Here is a 15,727-nt window from a genome sequence, read left to right on the forward strand (position 1 = left end):
CCTGTCTGAAAAGTAGGATGGGTGGATCAAGGAATCCGCTGAAGTGAAAAGTCAGACGCGAAGATGCTTGTTGCCACTATCTCTATACTCCGAGACGTGGGTTATCGAGAATCCAATGAACCTTGAGGATGTGTGAGTGGTGTGTGCACTTGTGTCAGTGGCTTGGATAGGTCCAGTAACGAGGAGGAAATCCAGCAATGCTATACTTTTCAAATATGAGTCTCGATTAGCTTGCATGCACGCCCAGAGAAAATCTCTCGACGCGTCCCCAAATCACGCTCACTCGGTCGCACGGACCCGTATGCATCCAATCCAATCGATCAGGGCAGTGACGTAATTGCGGAACATGAGACTAAGACAGACGCGTCCAGACACATTCCTGCTCTCCGTCTCCCTCTCTCTCCCCCTCTTTCTCTCGGCCAGATTTATGCCGAGGTGTACAGTCGATTCCAGCTATCCCCATTCATCTCTCTCTCTCTGCAGATGAATATCGCGAGTATCCTTCACCGCTCATTCGAGGATCATGTCAAGCTACCTGGGATCTCCCTGCGAAAGAGATATCCTCATCATGAACTAGTCATGCATATATACTCGTGACAATTCATTACATCGTTAAAATACACCTCACTTCACCTCATCAATCTAATCTATCTATATCTCCTCGTCTGATCGGTCAAATCAATGTGATTATTACTCAAAGTGCTATTACTGTCCCTACTTTCCCTCGAAGCCACCAACCTCTGGATGGTCTTTTGCAATTCTACCCATTCGTTATCTCTAGGCTGAACCAATTTCTCCGATATATCATATATGTATAACTTCCCATTTGATGAACCTAATCCCACCTTCCTCGACAATAGAGGGGATTTATCAAACGATAATTTATTGATAGCCTCGTTCGAAACTTTCGTGGAGACAATTGGAACTTCAACATCTTGATTCAAGTTCCATAAATCGAATTTCCCATTTCCATCGACCGTACCGAACATTGCTGGATGATTAGGATGCCATTTAACGTCGAACACATAATCATCAGCTTCTTCAAATGAATGTAACGATCGAATTCCCAAACCCAAGCCCGAACCCGTATCTCCTTTCGTGGTTTTGCTTGTCGTCGCATTGGTTGTTGAAGAAGTAGAAGAAGAACCTTTGGTTCTCCATAATTTGACTGTCCAATCTACCGAAGAAGATAAGAATAGATCTGAGAAATCGATCGATCCTGAACTGGGATGGAAATCAATTCCGGTGATTGGAGCAGCATGTCCACGATAGACATCATCGGTATTTAATCCTGCCTTTGATGAAGCCCGATCATATCGATTAGCCTGATAGATCGATCCTTCTTCTGTGCCTATCCAGAATGTAGATGTTTCGTTATCGGGGAAATCAAGGCATGTTATTGAAACTTCATCGGTCTTGTTATGTGATGGAACAGTAAGTGGGAGTGTTTCCTATAGAGACGATAACAGATATCAGCTCTATTGTCAAACAAATACCTCCCCTAATTCACTATGTGACTCACCTGCGGCTGAGCCAGCATATCACTCAGCCAACTACATACCAAACCATCTGTACTGGTCGATATCAGATTGTTGGCATTCTGAGTGCCGACCATTTTCATCCCGTATATCGGATAGGTATGTCCATTGGATGATAAGGGAGTTTTCAGTACTGGCAGGTGCTTGGCTCTTGTATCCCATAGTAACACTTGACCGGAGTATGAACCGCCGAATATGAGAGTAGGGTGATATGGGGAGAAAGTGACGGAAAGTACATCGGACTAAGGCAAAATGGATCAGTCGGTATCCTATCGATCGCATCCTGTTGAACTCACAGGAGAGTGGAAGACAAATTCAGGTCGTTCCAGTAAATGCAAATTCCATACAGCTACTATACCATCCGGATCATTGACAGCGGTAGGATTTCTGTTGTATGACGCAGCCACTAATTCGGGGAACTGGATTAACGGGAAATTGTATCAGCTTCGATCTTTCAAGCATCATGCAGTGACGAGAAGCTCACTTTGGGTGACCAGTCTAGATCCGTTACTGATCTACTTTTTGTCCATCTGTCATCTGAGAAAGCACAGAACAATTCCACTTTCTTGCCTTCGGACTCGTCACTATCATTCACGATGAGCTGACTGGTGACCTGAAAGAGGTGGGCGCATCAGATCAACTCACAATGCACCATCTATACCAATTGTGTAATCCCTGATATAGTCATAACCATCACTCAAAGCTCTCTGAACAATCTTGGTGGATTCTTCTATGAAAGCGCTGAAATCCGGAGCTGCGAAGATAGCTTGTCTTTGCTCGTCCGATAGAGCTATACCATAGCAGTGTATCATATCAGCACTTGTTGAATGGTTGGCAGACTGTAGAATATAATGGTAGACTTACCATTCAATTTCATCTCTTCTCCTTTTTCCTTCAATTCTTTCAACTCCCTTTCCAGAGCCTTCCTCTCCTCTTCTAATTCTTGCAATATCCTCTTTCGCATCTCTTCCTCCGTCTCTCTACCACTCTCACCGTCTGCTCTCCTCCTTCGCCGACGGGTCGTACCACTCTCATCCCCTGATTCGTCCTCTGATTCTAAATCGGATTTGGAGGTGGATATAGTCACTGAAGTTTGGATAGCTTTGGAATATGTTACTGGCTTTACAAGCTATCATAATGACCCATGGTAAAGTCAGATACCGGACATAATCAATTCAAGGAGCGTAGTGAGAAATGATGTAGAGAGAGGTAAATCTGACTCACTTTCGATGGTAATTCATATAACTCCTGCTGCATGTCAACCATATCTACCGCTACACTTGGAAAAGGTGATCCGACCATGTCGCTGAAAAATCATCAGTTGTCATGATTCTGAAGGATCGACTCTCGTTCAGCTTACAGATCTACCACTCCTTGGCTCGGTGTGATAGCACCCGTCATACTAGCTCTACCTATACTTTCTTCATTACTCAACCTACTCGCTCTTCCTCCTGGCGTACCTGGCAGACTTTCCTCAGGGGTGGCTCGAGTAGCTCCCCTACTTGGAGTCGCTTGCGACGAAGCAGAGACATATGAAGACTGCCTGGGTGCTGCGATGGGAGTCGAGGGTCTGGCGAGTAAGGAGTCGACCAGGTCGTTGACATCTTTTCGGGAAGTTGTGAATGGCTACGCATGATGAAGCAACATCAATCAGCCTAGTCCATAGACCGGAGATCCATCATGGCAGTTTATTCCGTTCCCAAAGAGTATATCTATATATAATGCAGAGGGACAGTCCAGTGCTCTTCGACATACCTCTACGGTCCCTTGAGAACTAGCTTGAGCCAACTGAGCTTTCCTTTCCTCTCTCGCTCTTCGCAATTCAGCTACTCTTGCTCGTTTCTCTTCGAGCTCTCTCTTCATCCGCTCAGACATCTTGTGAACTTTTTCTCTGCGTTGGTGTTATATGCAATGAAGACAAGGAAGTAGCGACGAACGATATCTATAACTTTTTTGTTCCTTCTTACAACGAATTTCAACAGTAACGAGAACGCGTCCGAGCTCAGAGTGGTATCGCGTGGTATGAAAATCACGTGATAAGAGATCGTCATATGTAGTTGTGCGATATCTACCTATTACCAGGCTGTGCTCGAGTATCTGATCGAATTGGGTGTTCAACATGGATACCTACCATCCAATGATGCATACGCTCTCCTGGATGGCAGTATGCTAGTGACTCTAGAGTCGGAATGATATTTCCCCTTGCCGAGTAATAACCTCAGAAGTTACGTAACTCCCTCGCACAGCTTGTCAGATATCGCGTACCACTCTGCTTGGCTCATCTCGGGATTGATTTTTCTCTCGATTCATCATCAGAGGCCTCTGAACATGTAACATGTAATGTAGATTAATGATATGCAAGCTTGTGCTGGTATCTATGGGGTGTTCATCCATGATGACATGCTTGCGTGTAGATGCATAATGTGGTGTGTAAGAGGGAATGAGCCGAAATAGCAGTGCCACGAGTGATATTTATCCTGATTGTTGGTTCCAGTTGTACTCCGCATTGACCGTTCAGTTGGGATCGTTGGATCGTTGGACCGTTTTACTCATCAAACCTACCTACCTACCTACCTACCTCTCTGTATCAAATTTGATCAAAACAACATTTATCACCATCACCTCAGTCAACACTCATCTTGATCATCTTGCTCGCCGTCACTTAGATCTCCCTACCTGCATGACCCACGTTCAATCAATGGATTCACCTTCACAGGCGCACAGGTGAATGTGACCGTGATTGTGAATGTTAAGCGGTGACTTTTCAAGTTTCCAAGGTGAGTAGACATACTCTGTGTTTACTTCTCGACTCCAGTACTTCGTACTCACCAGCATACACAGTCATCATGAACTCCCAAACTGCCGAGCCAGGTCCGTCCTCACCACGTTATAGGCAGACTTCACAGTCGGGACAAGGATATTCAGATTACAGTCTTCAACCTGCCTATACACCATGGACCACTCAACCAAATCTAAGCCCCAACAATCCCTACTCCACCATGCCTCCGTCTCTCTCCCCAGCTCATACACTGCAGCATCCTCCCTCGAGAGAACGTCTGACCAGCTCAACGTCAAACTCCTCTTTTACTTCCACGCTTAAAGGGAGAAGAGCACCTGCACCTGCTGCATTAGACCTTAGTCCGAGGAGGGATGATAGGTACGGTGGATTGGGAATGGGACTTGAACCTTCACCTGAGAGTCGGAGAGTGGTCACTGAACCTGTGAGTCTAACTGCCGTTGACATTTAGCTGACCCGATATAGGTACGCCGGACCTCACGACCACTCCCACACCCTCCCACACAAGCACCTCTCGCACCTTCTGCTCATACGACACCTATCATCCCTCAGGTTTCTACATCGAGACAGTCAACTCTGACAGTAGATGATAATGATGCGCGAATTTCGTGAGTTGACACCGAGGTAGACACCAGGCTGATCAATCAGAATCGATTCATACTATCTCAAACCTTCTTCCCCCCTGACAACGGCCAGTCCTGAACAACCTGATCCATCCAATATTGACCGTAAAGCGCTCATCGGTGTAGGAGAACTCGCTACTCCTCGTTGGGGAGCTTCAACACAACATCAACATCTACGTACACCTAGTATGCCTTTCAATCTAGGTAGTATCCCACCTCTACCTCAGCCGACAATGGATGATTGGATGCAAGGCAAGGAAGGTGTTGGATTAGGGTTTGAAGCCGAAGGAAAAGCAAGACCTCATTCGATGTCACAGACGCAGACTCCGCCTCGATTACCTAGCAAATCACCGGCAAGAGATAGGAACAAAGAATCAGCTACTGCTCCACCGAGTACCAAGAAAGAAGATCCCATGTTCTCTCTCAACACATTGGCGGACTTCAACTTCGATACTTCGATGGAAGCAGCTCTGGCAGCCTCATTATCTATGCCGGAGACCAAACCCTCTACCACTGCACCCTCCGAACCAGTCCATGCTCTGGTACCGGAATCGCCGGTACGAGGTCTCAATCAGATGCATATACCAGAATCACCCATCTCACCAAACAGCGCTAGAGCTAGAATATATGCTAGAAGACAAGAAAGGGAACGAGCTGCCGCTGCTGCTAATGCTGCTGCAGCGAGTCTATATCCATCTCAACCTCCTACTTCAGCTGATTCGCAAACTTTCGGCAATCGAGCAAACCTATCTCAACCTCCCACATCTGCCGATTCTCAGACTTTCGCTCATCGTACCTCGAAGGATAGCAGGAAGACACCGCCAAATCAGTCTCGACATAGCTCTCATGATATACTGAAACAGTTCGCTCCCAAAGATTTCTCTCATCTGCCGCCTAGTCCCTCTACCGCGTCCATCAATCAGATCCTCAAAGGTTCAGGTTCAGTCAACAATTTCGCTTCTTCCAGTACACCCCCTTCTAGCGCTTCCGGTACGACTTCACATTTTGGTCAGAAGTCGATTCAAAGATCGGACTCACAACGATTACGATCTGCGACATCGAATCCCAGACTTGATGCGCATACCGAAGAAGCGATGAGAAAATTAGATGGTATTTCAACTACACCTGGTAAATCAAAACCGAAAGTGAAAACTCCTGTAGTCTCAAGACCTGGTACACCACCTAGTACCAAGCATAAAAAGGTACCGTCCAGATCGAGCAATGGAAGCCTCAAAGATTCCGAATCGCCCCTTAACAACTGGATTGACATCGGTGAAGAACTGCCTGCTGTGCCTATTCCAAAAGCGAAAACCGCCAAGCGAGAATCATCATCCTCAGCTAGCTTCATCGGGACCCCGACATCCCGCGACTCTCACTCATTACCTACGACCTCGACTACTCCTTCTCTCAGCGATGTACCTTCAGCCAAGGCTAGACGGGCTAGCGGTGGCAGTGATGTATCGACTCCCAGCATCACAGTTGGCGAGCCATTGGATCAGGATCGAGATGTATCAGTTCCACCTGTACCTCCTCTGCCCAAGAGCTATATATCGATGCGGCAGGGAATGAATAACGTGGCTAGTTTTGTGCCTGTGAGAGAAGAACCGTCTGCTTCTACTTCACCTCTCCTCTCGCCTCCAGCGCAACATGCAACTTCTACCTACTCCCCTCCCGAGACGACGACCTCTCCTGTCATGCCACCTCCAAAGATGAACAAGAAATGGTCTTTCTCCTCGGCTCTCAACCTCAAAGCAAGCTCTTCCCCTGCGGTCTCGAATGAAGAACTCCCTCGCAGCCCTCAAACTCCTTGGTCAGAGATACACCAAAGCGAGCTACCGTCTCCTGGCCTGAATAGGCATGAATCCGAAGAATCGCAGTATCTGGCAACGAACAAACCTGCAGCCAAGAGGCTTACCCCATCGTCAATTCCCTTCTTCCGCCGTACGTCCTCGACTTCAACCCAGTCTAAAGGTACACCGCCTGAAACGCCCAAGCAATCGGATATCAAGCCTGCACCTGGCTCTCAGTCGAGGAAATCTGTACTTGGGATGCATCTACCTTCAATGCTGAGAGGAAGTACATCGAAACGAGGTATATCGCAGCAGTTCCCTGCACCAGCTAAACCTGAAGTCAAAGCTGAACCTCCTCAAGCTCAAAGTACAGGATGGACAGGCAGACGCAGAGGAAAAGTGAGTCAACACCGAGTGACTATTGAGCTGACATCTAGACATTATCTATCTCCGGTGATGCCTCAAAACCTTTCGTACCTGCTGAACTACTCAAACTCAAGAGCTCGGTTGAAAGCTCCCTGGATAGCCGATCTTCCGCAGCATCGAATCGAAGTGAATCAACAATCAACGGTCAACAAGATAGGCGATTGCCAGCCATTGTCGGCTCCCCAGCGAGACCCGCAGATGTGCGACCTTCAGACTCTTCTCGAAATCTCCCGTCAGTTACACCGACGAAAATACCTCGAATAGCGAATCGACCTGGAGTCGGGTCACCTTCGACTTCCATGCCTCCTCCTGCTATGCCATCCCTACGAGGCAAGACGGTCAGCTCGAGCATGGCGGATCTCAGTCGACCGCCGATCAGCGAGTTCGGTGTTGTTGAAGGAATGACGACACCGAGACAGTCCACTTCCAGCGCTCATCGGGCTCATCTACTGGCACCTATGTCTGCCAGACAGGAAGCTAGAAGAACTACATCTCACAATCGACCTTCTGATCCGCCCATCCGACGAGATATGGTTCCTCCATCGAGAAGACAGCTACCTCAACCTCCACCTACATCGTCTGTCACTGCCGCTACGGTATCATCCAGTGCCAAGAGGTCATCTCGGGATTTCCGAGTCACTCGTAGGGATTCTAAAGATACGCTTCAGAGTCAAAGCGGAGGCTCGTCTGGTCGAACATCGCCTATCAAACCTTCAAAATCGCTTCATTCCAAATTATCGATACCAAGCACATCCAGGATGTCATCATCTTCATCAGTTGGCGCTCCCGGTACCAGTTTCCGGAAAACTTCATTGACTGCCGAATCTCCCTCGATGAGTCCAGCGGACGATGAAGAATCGTTAGCGGACGCAGAGATGGCAGCATACATCAAGCGTCGTCGTCAACGTGCAGCAGCAGGAAAGAAGGATGATCTATCTGACGTCAATGAATTCCCCGAAGATACTTTGGCGGCTGAACCGATGTCTCAAAGAGCGTTCATCTCCAGATTCTTACAGGATATGAGTGATTTCGAGAGGAAGGAGGTATTAGACTTCGACAAGATTTACTATACGCCTTTACCCAAGAAGATCACTCGACCTCCTGCATCTGGCGGTGTAGTGTATAATCATGGGTATGATGATGAACGAGGAGATTATCTCGTGGTGGAAGGTGATCATCTATGTTATCGATATGAAGTGGTCGGCATATTAGGTAAAGGAAGTTTCGGTCAGGTTGTCCAATGTAGGGATCATAAAAACGGTCAATCAGTAGCTGTCAAGATCATTCGGAATAAGAAACGATTCCATGCTCAGGCTTTGGTGGAAGTCAAGATCTTACAACAATTGGTAGAATGGGATCCAGAGGATAAACATTACATGGTCAGAATGACGGATAGTTTCTCGTTCAGAGGGCATCTCTGTATCATCACCGAATTATTAAGTATAAACTTGTACGAGTTGATCAAAGCGAATCAATTTGCTGGATTTACGACGGTGTTGATCAGGAGGTTTACGACTCAGATGTTGGCTTCGTTGCAGTTGATGAGGTCGCATAGGATAGTGCACTGCGATCTCAAACCAGAGGTGAGTGAAGCAATTCTTTTATGTAGACTGATTAATGCTGACTGAAGTATCCACTATAGAACATCCTTCTATGTCATCCAGCTAAGAGTGGTATCAAGGTCATTGACTTTGGAAGTAGTTGTCTTGAGACTGAGAAAGGTGTGTGCTTTTCGCAGCATTCCTCATTGGCTCGTAGCTGATTCCGACTGCAGTCTATACATACATTCAATCGAGGTTCTATCGAAGCCCCGAGGTGATCTTGGGGATGAATTATGCCATGGCAATCGATATGTGGTCCTTGGGATGTATTTTGGCGGAACTGTACACTGGAGTACCTATCTTCCCCGGAGAGAATGAGCATGAACAATTAGCTTGTATCATGGAGGTTTTAGGTGTACCTGATAGGTATTTGGTGGAAAAGGCATCGAGGAGGAAAATGTTCTTTGGTGAGTCATCCATCGATTCTTCTCCACATACACGACCAAATGCTGATGATAGCTTTGTAGATGCTACTGGAGCACCTCGACCGTTCGTTAATGCCAAAGGACGAAGACGACGACCGGGCACGAAGACACTCGCATCAGTATTGAAATGCGATGATGAGCTATTCGTAGATTTCATCGCCAAGTGTCTGACTTGGGATCCCGATAAAAGACTGAAACCTCAACCGGCTATGAGACATCCATGGATCCTTGCAGGCCGTAAGAGACATGTCCTCTCTCCCAGTCGGACAGAGGAGAAAAGACAAAGTACAAGTACCAATACTATAAATGGAGTTTCCAACGTTTTGTCAAACTCTTCTTTAAGATCTAGTGGAAATTCATCATCGTCAAATTCGAAATCGAAATTATTGATTTCGCCACCTACACCTCTGATGGCTAGGAATGGTCATAGTCTACAGCAAGTCCCTCAATCTCTACCGCGGGTCGGTGGAGGAGGAGGGGGTCATTCACATTCGGTCAATACGACGGGTTCTAGGTTGAGTCATCAGACTAGGAATTCATTTACGGTTAGTCATACCATCCTTTGAGCTGAGAGAAGAGAGGCGATGTACTAATATGAATGCTATGTGATCTGATATTAATATAGACTGCATCGAAAATCAGCATTGGTTAATCAAACAGTAACTGACTGAAATATCAAAAGGAAAAAAAAAACGTAAATACTGGTATAACTTTACGATTATAATCAAATCACCATGTTTTACTATCTATTCACGTTTGACGTTTGACGATTTTTGATAGATTGAGGAACAATTGTTTCATGTAATTTTTCTCTGTGCATAATACAATAAATTAATGAATGGATTTACATAGAATCTATTAATGAAATGTGTTATAACATTGTATATATGTTTTTCTTGTCATGTTTTCTGTCTTCTTTCTTTCTTCTTCTTCGCATCCTATATTTTCAGGTTACCGATCCATGGATCCATGCATATATCGCTGTTTTGAGGGGATCAGTTTGATTGGTAAACTAGGATAATTCCATACATGCCAGTGTAATTCATTCCAGTGGATACATCTCCATAACGTGAATACTATGGCTACATATCTAAAAACATATTTACAAACATCTAATCAAGAGGATCTATCACTGGGGATCAGCTCTTCTCGTCCTTCTTCTCGTTCCAGTTGTATCACCGGCAGTGGAACTTGACCCTGCTTCTCGTGCAGTCTCATTCAATGGTCCTTTCTCACCTTCATCCTTACCCATCCTTCTCGTGACTTTCACTTTCCCTGTCAATCTCTCTCTTTCTCTTTCTTCATCTAGTGCGCTCTTGTTTGAATTGGAATTACCAAACCACGACGCGGAGAATCTTGATGTTTTCGGTTTAGGTATGAACTCATTACCTTCCGGCATGATCAGTATGTGATATCGACGTTTGGCACGTTCATCCTCTAATAACCATGTTTCAAGTAATGCCAGATTACGAAGATTTGATTTGAAGAGGTTGTCTAGGAAATCGCCTAGTAGAGGGACGAGACCGACTATAACGTCTAGAATGACGTTGAATAACTAAGATGGAGCAGATGATTAGGTCTCAACTCCTTGAGAAAGGGGAGGAAGTTGGTGAATGTTTTGAAAGAACTCACCATATATCCCAAGATGTTTCTAGGTACGCCAAAGATGAAACATAACCAGACTTGATAGAGTTGCAGTACACCTGAGAGTAGATCACCGTAGATTGGTACAAGGGAGATGATATCATCTAGACCTGCCTACAAGGGATGAAAGAGAAGGATTAATCAGCTATGATTTCCACTCAGGTCGGGATAAAATATACTCACTCTGAAAGGTAAACCAAGATCTGCTAGAACAGGAGCGGCATCAAGCCAGAATGCTACCGTTCGAATATGATTGTATAGTCTATTTCCCAACCGAACAACACTGTGTCAGTCACACTCTGTTCGACACAGAAATAAAGACACAATGTAAGATAGGAAAGATGGTGATTTTATGATCAGGGTAATTCTAGAGACTGATTGTTTCTCCTTTGACCGAATGGTCAAGTCAGAGTCTAATTAAGTAACATCATTTCGATTGGGAATGCAGATATGCAAAACAATTGGTCGTTTTGGTTTCTTGAGTGAAAGGATGGATAATTTATGCGTAGTGATAAGAAGGAAGGTTTGGATGTTGGAAAGTTGACTGACCTCTGAGCATGTTTATCGTTCCTTGGACTTATCACACCCCATCCGGGCGGTATGTATGTAGCTTCGAATGCGCCAAATCTCAAGGGTGTTTTCTCTCTTTGAGCTCTATATAGAATATCAACACATTTATCAGTATGACTTTGAGACAGTAAAAATAGAGACAGAGGAAGGAAGAAAAAGGGCGCACTGACGGTCCCTAGCTGCGTTCGGTCTATAGGAAGATAGTATAGGCCATATTGAGGATATAATGGAAGCCATGGTAGTACGATGATTCGGCTGAGACCCAAATATGGGGATGAAGGGAGAAAAGAAGAGAAAGAGAGAAAGATTGAACAAGTCAAATTGATTGATTGGAGTAGGGTGAGCTCGAGTGACGTATGGGATCGTATAATTTGGTTCGGGGGTTTAGATTCAACCTGTACTGTGGTGGCGATGTGGCACTATGGGAGGTACTCGAGAGGGCGATATGGAGGTAGATGAAATGCAAAATGCTTTGGAGGGGTGAAGACAGAGATAGATGGGAATGTCTGATGAGGTAGGTGGTTACAAGACACCTCGGTCGATAGATGATGCTATGGTGCTACGATGAGCCGATGATCTGATGGCAAACACTCAAAGGAGAGGACCGTGCGTCGTGGTGGTGTATTCATGATTACAAACCCTGTTATACAGACGTATATCCTGAACGATTAGAGTTTGATCGGTGCTATTCGCGAGTCATTACGAGTAGTTCAGTCAACCATTACGATACAGTGGTTCATAGTAGGAGTAGCAGCAAGGCGACTGATTTACTGGATACACCTTCTACCTGTATACTTTCTACTTTGTTTGCTCCCTCTCACTCTCATCTCTCCAGCTTCCCTCTTATCGCCCCTTGCTATCGACTGTACTATATAACTCTTCCTTGTCTCAACGCGACCGTCCTAAAACCTCCATCCGATCACTTCTTTATATGTCGGGGGAAGGAAGAGAAGATCATCTCCTCCCACACATATCCCAAGATATCGTCGTTCTCGATCGCGCTGTGGAAATCATACCTCTTCTCGCCTTGAAATCCTCCGATTGGGTTTGGGTCTTAGCTTTCTTGCAATTGGCTACTCTGCTCTAATTTTTGATTGTGATAATCGACAAAGCTTTCCGACGTCTTGAGTGAGTGATTGCTTTATTCCTTTTCGAAGCCGACATCACATCAGACACATTTTGAGCTGACGTGAGATATTAGACTGGACAGATTGAGACGGAACCGCTTGAATCGATTCTGACCTCACCATACCCATCAAACACCCCCTGGCCTACAACGTCACCCATCAACATGTCCTCAGATCAGGATCCTCCTACCCCACCTCGTCTCTCCAAGCAGGACAAGGGTAAAGGTAAAGACAAAGCCGACCCTAAACCCAAACTCCCAAGATCTTTCAGAATCGCTAAACCTGGTGATTCCGACTTCTCTATCGTTGCTCGAGAAATGCACAAACACCTTGATCCGGACTTACTTGGGACAGAAACGATGTTAGCAGAAGAGTTGGAACGAATTGATCTCTTGGAGGGTGAAGAATTACCTATACCTCCCGGTGCAGAAGGCGGATCTGATCTTCGGGGGTAAGTTCCCTTTTTTCCCGGACGAAGTGATGTTCCAACTCACCTTGGTTGACCCTTTACCAAATTCACAGAAGACGTATACCTCTCTCCCCTGATCCCCAAATCCCTCCACCATCTCAGCCAATCCTAAAGATAATAGAGGAGGGAACGTCTGGGACTTCCGAGCAATCACCTACCAAGAAAGCCATTTTGGGTAGGCTCAAACAATCTCCGGGAAAGTAAGTTTGCTTAGTAGCCCGATGAACCCTTGAGATATCCAGGAAATACTTATGCTTACACCTAACCCTAGGATTACTAGTTTCATGTCCACCACCTTTCGCAACTTCTCTTCATCGCCTAGTAGCAAGCTTCGAAGACCACACAGTCAACAACCTCTCACTAGTGGATCACCCAGCTCTCACACTCTCACTGCCACTGTCGAAGAGTCGCCCTCCTCACCATCGACAGGTCAGTTCGTCCGTCGAGGTAGTGTAAGCGATCCCGAAGCTTCCGAATACCTTTACCAAAGTCGTCAAGTGGCCTTTCGTTCTGGTATTCTGAGACCTTCGATCCCGGTCAACATTCCACTCTCGCCTCTTGAGAGAATCGAGGTCGACAAGGAGCATCGTAGGGTAGAGCTTGCTCATAAAGCTCTCGAAACTGGATGCATCGATGGTTCATCGCCTTCGATCGAAGATCTTAGGCGGATGCCTCCTTGGTCATCCAGCACTTTGGTGGATCCGTCAAGGGAGATCCAACCATCGTTCCTAGAACAAATCATGTCTCCTCAGGATCCAGATTATCCAACTTCTCCACCGCCACCGACACAGGCAGCGATGAAGCGTCGATCCAAGCATTTCGAAAGTGCTCCGGTGGTACATCGATGGGAGGTGATTGAACCTTCCCCAGGTGAACCGATTCTCAAAAGAGTCAGGAACCCTCCTCCCCCTTCGACATTTCCTGCACGAAGATCATCTTTCACTTTCGATGGTGGTTCGCCCGTCTCAAACCTTCCTCCTGGTGCCGCACCAGCTATCGATATCACTCAAGTAATCACGCAGAGTGGAATTGATCACACAGATGATTCTGATGAATTCAGAAGAAACCTGTCTCGATACACTGGCAGATTATGGGAAGAAGTGTCTTTGCTCAGTCGTCCAACAGCTCAAGAAGCCCTGGAAAGCGTACAAGAATGGGCGAATCATCCAGAGATGTCCGATGCCCATCACTTTGACAGTCACTCACTACAAGAACATGTTCACCTTAACGAGAATTCGCTCCCGAGGTATAGAGCTCGATCGCTTAGCGATCCTCCTTCCAGAAGGGCTGATTCGACGAATACTGCTCCTCCTGCTGGAGTTTCACCTTCCCGTATCACCGCCACCAGCCACGCTGAATACACTCCCCCTTTGGGACAGGATACCGGCTCAAGCCATTCTGAAGATCAAGATCATCATTATCCCGAGTACGACGATTCTGAACAGGTCCAGAATCCGTCTACAATCGGTCAAGCTGATGAAGTGGACGATACGAGTGGAACAAGACCCACAATAGGCCAATCGGACGCAATGAGGCTAAGAGGTGGCTCACATCATTCAATCGAGAGAGAGGACGACTCAAGGAATGATATACAAGAAGGCTTTTCATCTGCGCAAGATATCGCTCCTCCAATATTCAAGAATTATTGGCCAAGATGGGCTTTCTCCTATGACAGACCAACAGAGAACTGCTATGATACTTCGGGAGCTCTCTCAACCCTGGATGAAACCGTGTTCAACAGCATGACGGAGGAAGATAACCAGGATTGGTACTATAAAAATGCAAGACAGGACTGTCAGTCTTCAGTTTCTAGCATCATCCTCAACAATTCCAACCAGTCTAGAGGACATGGTGAGGCTCGGAACGAATCGTCTTGTCCACCTATCCATTCCAATATGTTGAGTGTGACCTCAGCTTCCACCTTCCCAAACTTTGCAGGAACACTCATAGGGCCAGCTCCAGCCCAGACAATGCTGCAACCTACCCACTCTTATCCGAATGACTGGTCGATATCAAACCAATCGTCTTCGCTGGTCCCAGGGAAGCAAATATCATATCACGTACCTCTCGGAATAGAGATTGAAGGTCATAGACCGCAAACTCATCCTATCGGCAGTCCCAGCTCCGCCCCTTATATACAGCTGCAAAGGATTGACCCCTTAGAGATGGCCGTCATGCAGAAACTGGCTTTGGCTGATGGACCGACCAATTTCATGGGTGTATCCGAGGTGGATCACGATAAATATGTGCAAACAGCTTCAAAGTCAATGAAAGTCCTTCAATGGAGGAGGTGCGTGGCAGACGCACTCGAAGTCACTGAAGAGGACGTGAAATCGACATCTCAACAACCCTTCGGACTAACAATGCCTGTTCGGAAATGCTATCCTGTTCCAAAGCATCCCGCCAGCTCCAAATATAGAGACCGCATCCCAGAAGAAGCAGAGGAATACCCGCTGAGGCTGAGAGGTGGGAAACCCAAAGCTAGATCAACCGATACAAGAAGCCGAGTTTCAGAAGAGGAGGAGCAAATCCCTGAACTCTCTACCTCGCCCGCTCTACCACACCGATCTTCCGAAGATATGCTCACCACTTCACCGGTTGCACCTTACACAGGTACCTTCGCCCCTCAGCCACCACATTTCTCAGCCTTTTCCTGCTAATCCCGCTGGATCATCAAGCTCAAGTGCGGTAAATGTGGCAGGATCTGCAGGATCTGG

The 15,727-nt window shown here is 46.4% G+C and overlaps 4 protein-coding genes across 4 annotated transcripts; 2 read left to right on the top strand and 2 right to left on the bottom strand.

The window, feature by feature from the left end:
• Positions 1-647: 647 nt before the first annotated feature.
• On the bottom strand, positions 648-3,413 carry I203_103088 (uncharacterized protein; the record flags this gene model as incomplete). Its single annotated transcript, XM_019150781.1, has 9 exons — positions 648-1,451; positions 1,523-1,780; positions 1,835-1,957; positions 2,023-2,122; positions 2,184-2,328; positions 2,403-2,667; positions 2,763-2,844; positions 2,899-3,164; positions 3,294-3,413. The coding sequence occupies 9 exons, from the start codon at positions 3,411-3,413 to the stop codon at positions 648-650; spliced, it is 2,163 nt and encodes a 720-aa protein (XP_019000008.1).
• Positions 3,414-4,384: 971 nt separating this feature from the next.
• On the top strand, positions 4,385-9,852 carry I203_103089 (uncharacterized protein; the record flags this gene model as incomplete). Its single annotated transcript, XM_065517235.1, has 8 exons — positions 4,385-4,759; positions 4,801-4,943; positions 5,032-7,147; positions 7,249-8,757; positions 8,817-8,895; positions 8,949-9,182; positions 9,243-9,745; positions 9,826-9,852. The coding sequence occupies 8 exons, from the start codon at positions 4,385-4,387 to the stop codon at positions 9,850-9,852; spliced, it is 4,986 nt and encodes a 1,661-aa protein (XP_065374053.1).
• Positions 9,853-10,329: 477 nt separating this feature from the next.
• On the bottom strand, positions 10,330-11,651 carry I203_103090 (uncharacterized protein; the record flags this gene model as incomplete). Its single annotated transcript, XM_019150779.1, has 5 exons — positions 10,330-10,755; positions 10,833-10,958; positions 11,028-11,106; positions 11,394-11,498; positions 11,581-11,651. 5 exons carry the CDS (start codon positions 11,649-11,651, stop codon positions 10,330-10,332), a joined length of 807 nt encoding a protein of 268 aa, XP_019000006.1.
• Positions 11,652-12,705: 1,054 nt separating this feature from the next.
• I203_103091 (uncharacterized protein) lies at positions 12,706-15,670 on the top strand (the record flags this gene model as incomplete). Its single annotated transcript, XM_019150778.1, has 3 exons — positions 12,706-12,992; positions 13,064-13,210; positions 13,282-15,670. The coding sequence occupies 3 exons, from the start codon at positions 12,706-12,708 to the stop codon at positions 15,668-15,670; spliced, it is 2,823 nt and encodes a 940-aa protein (XP_019000005.1).
• Positions 15,671-15,727: the final 57 nt, after the last annotated feature.

This window comes from Kwoniella mangroviensis (genome assembly GCF_000507465.2).
Source record: "Kwoniella mangroviensis CBS 8507 chromosome 1 map unlocalized Ctg01, whole genome shotgun sequence".
Taxonomy (NCBI): Eukaryota; Fungi; Basidiomycota; class Tremellomycetes; order Tremellales; family Cryptococcaceae; genus Kwoniella; species Kwoniella mangrovensis.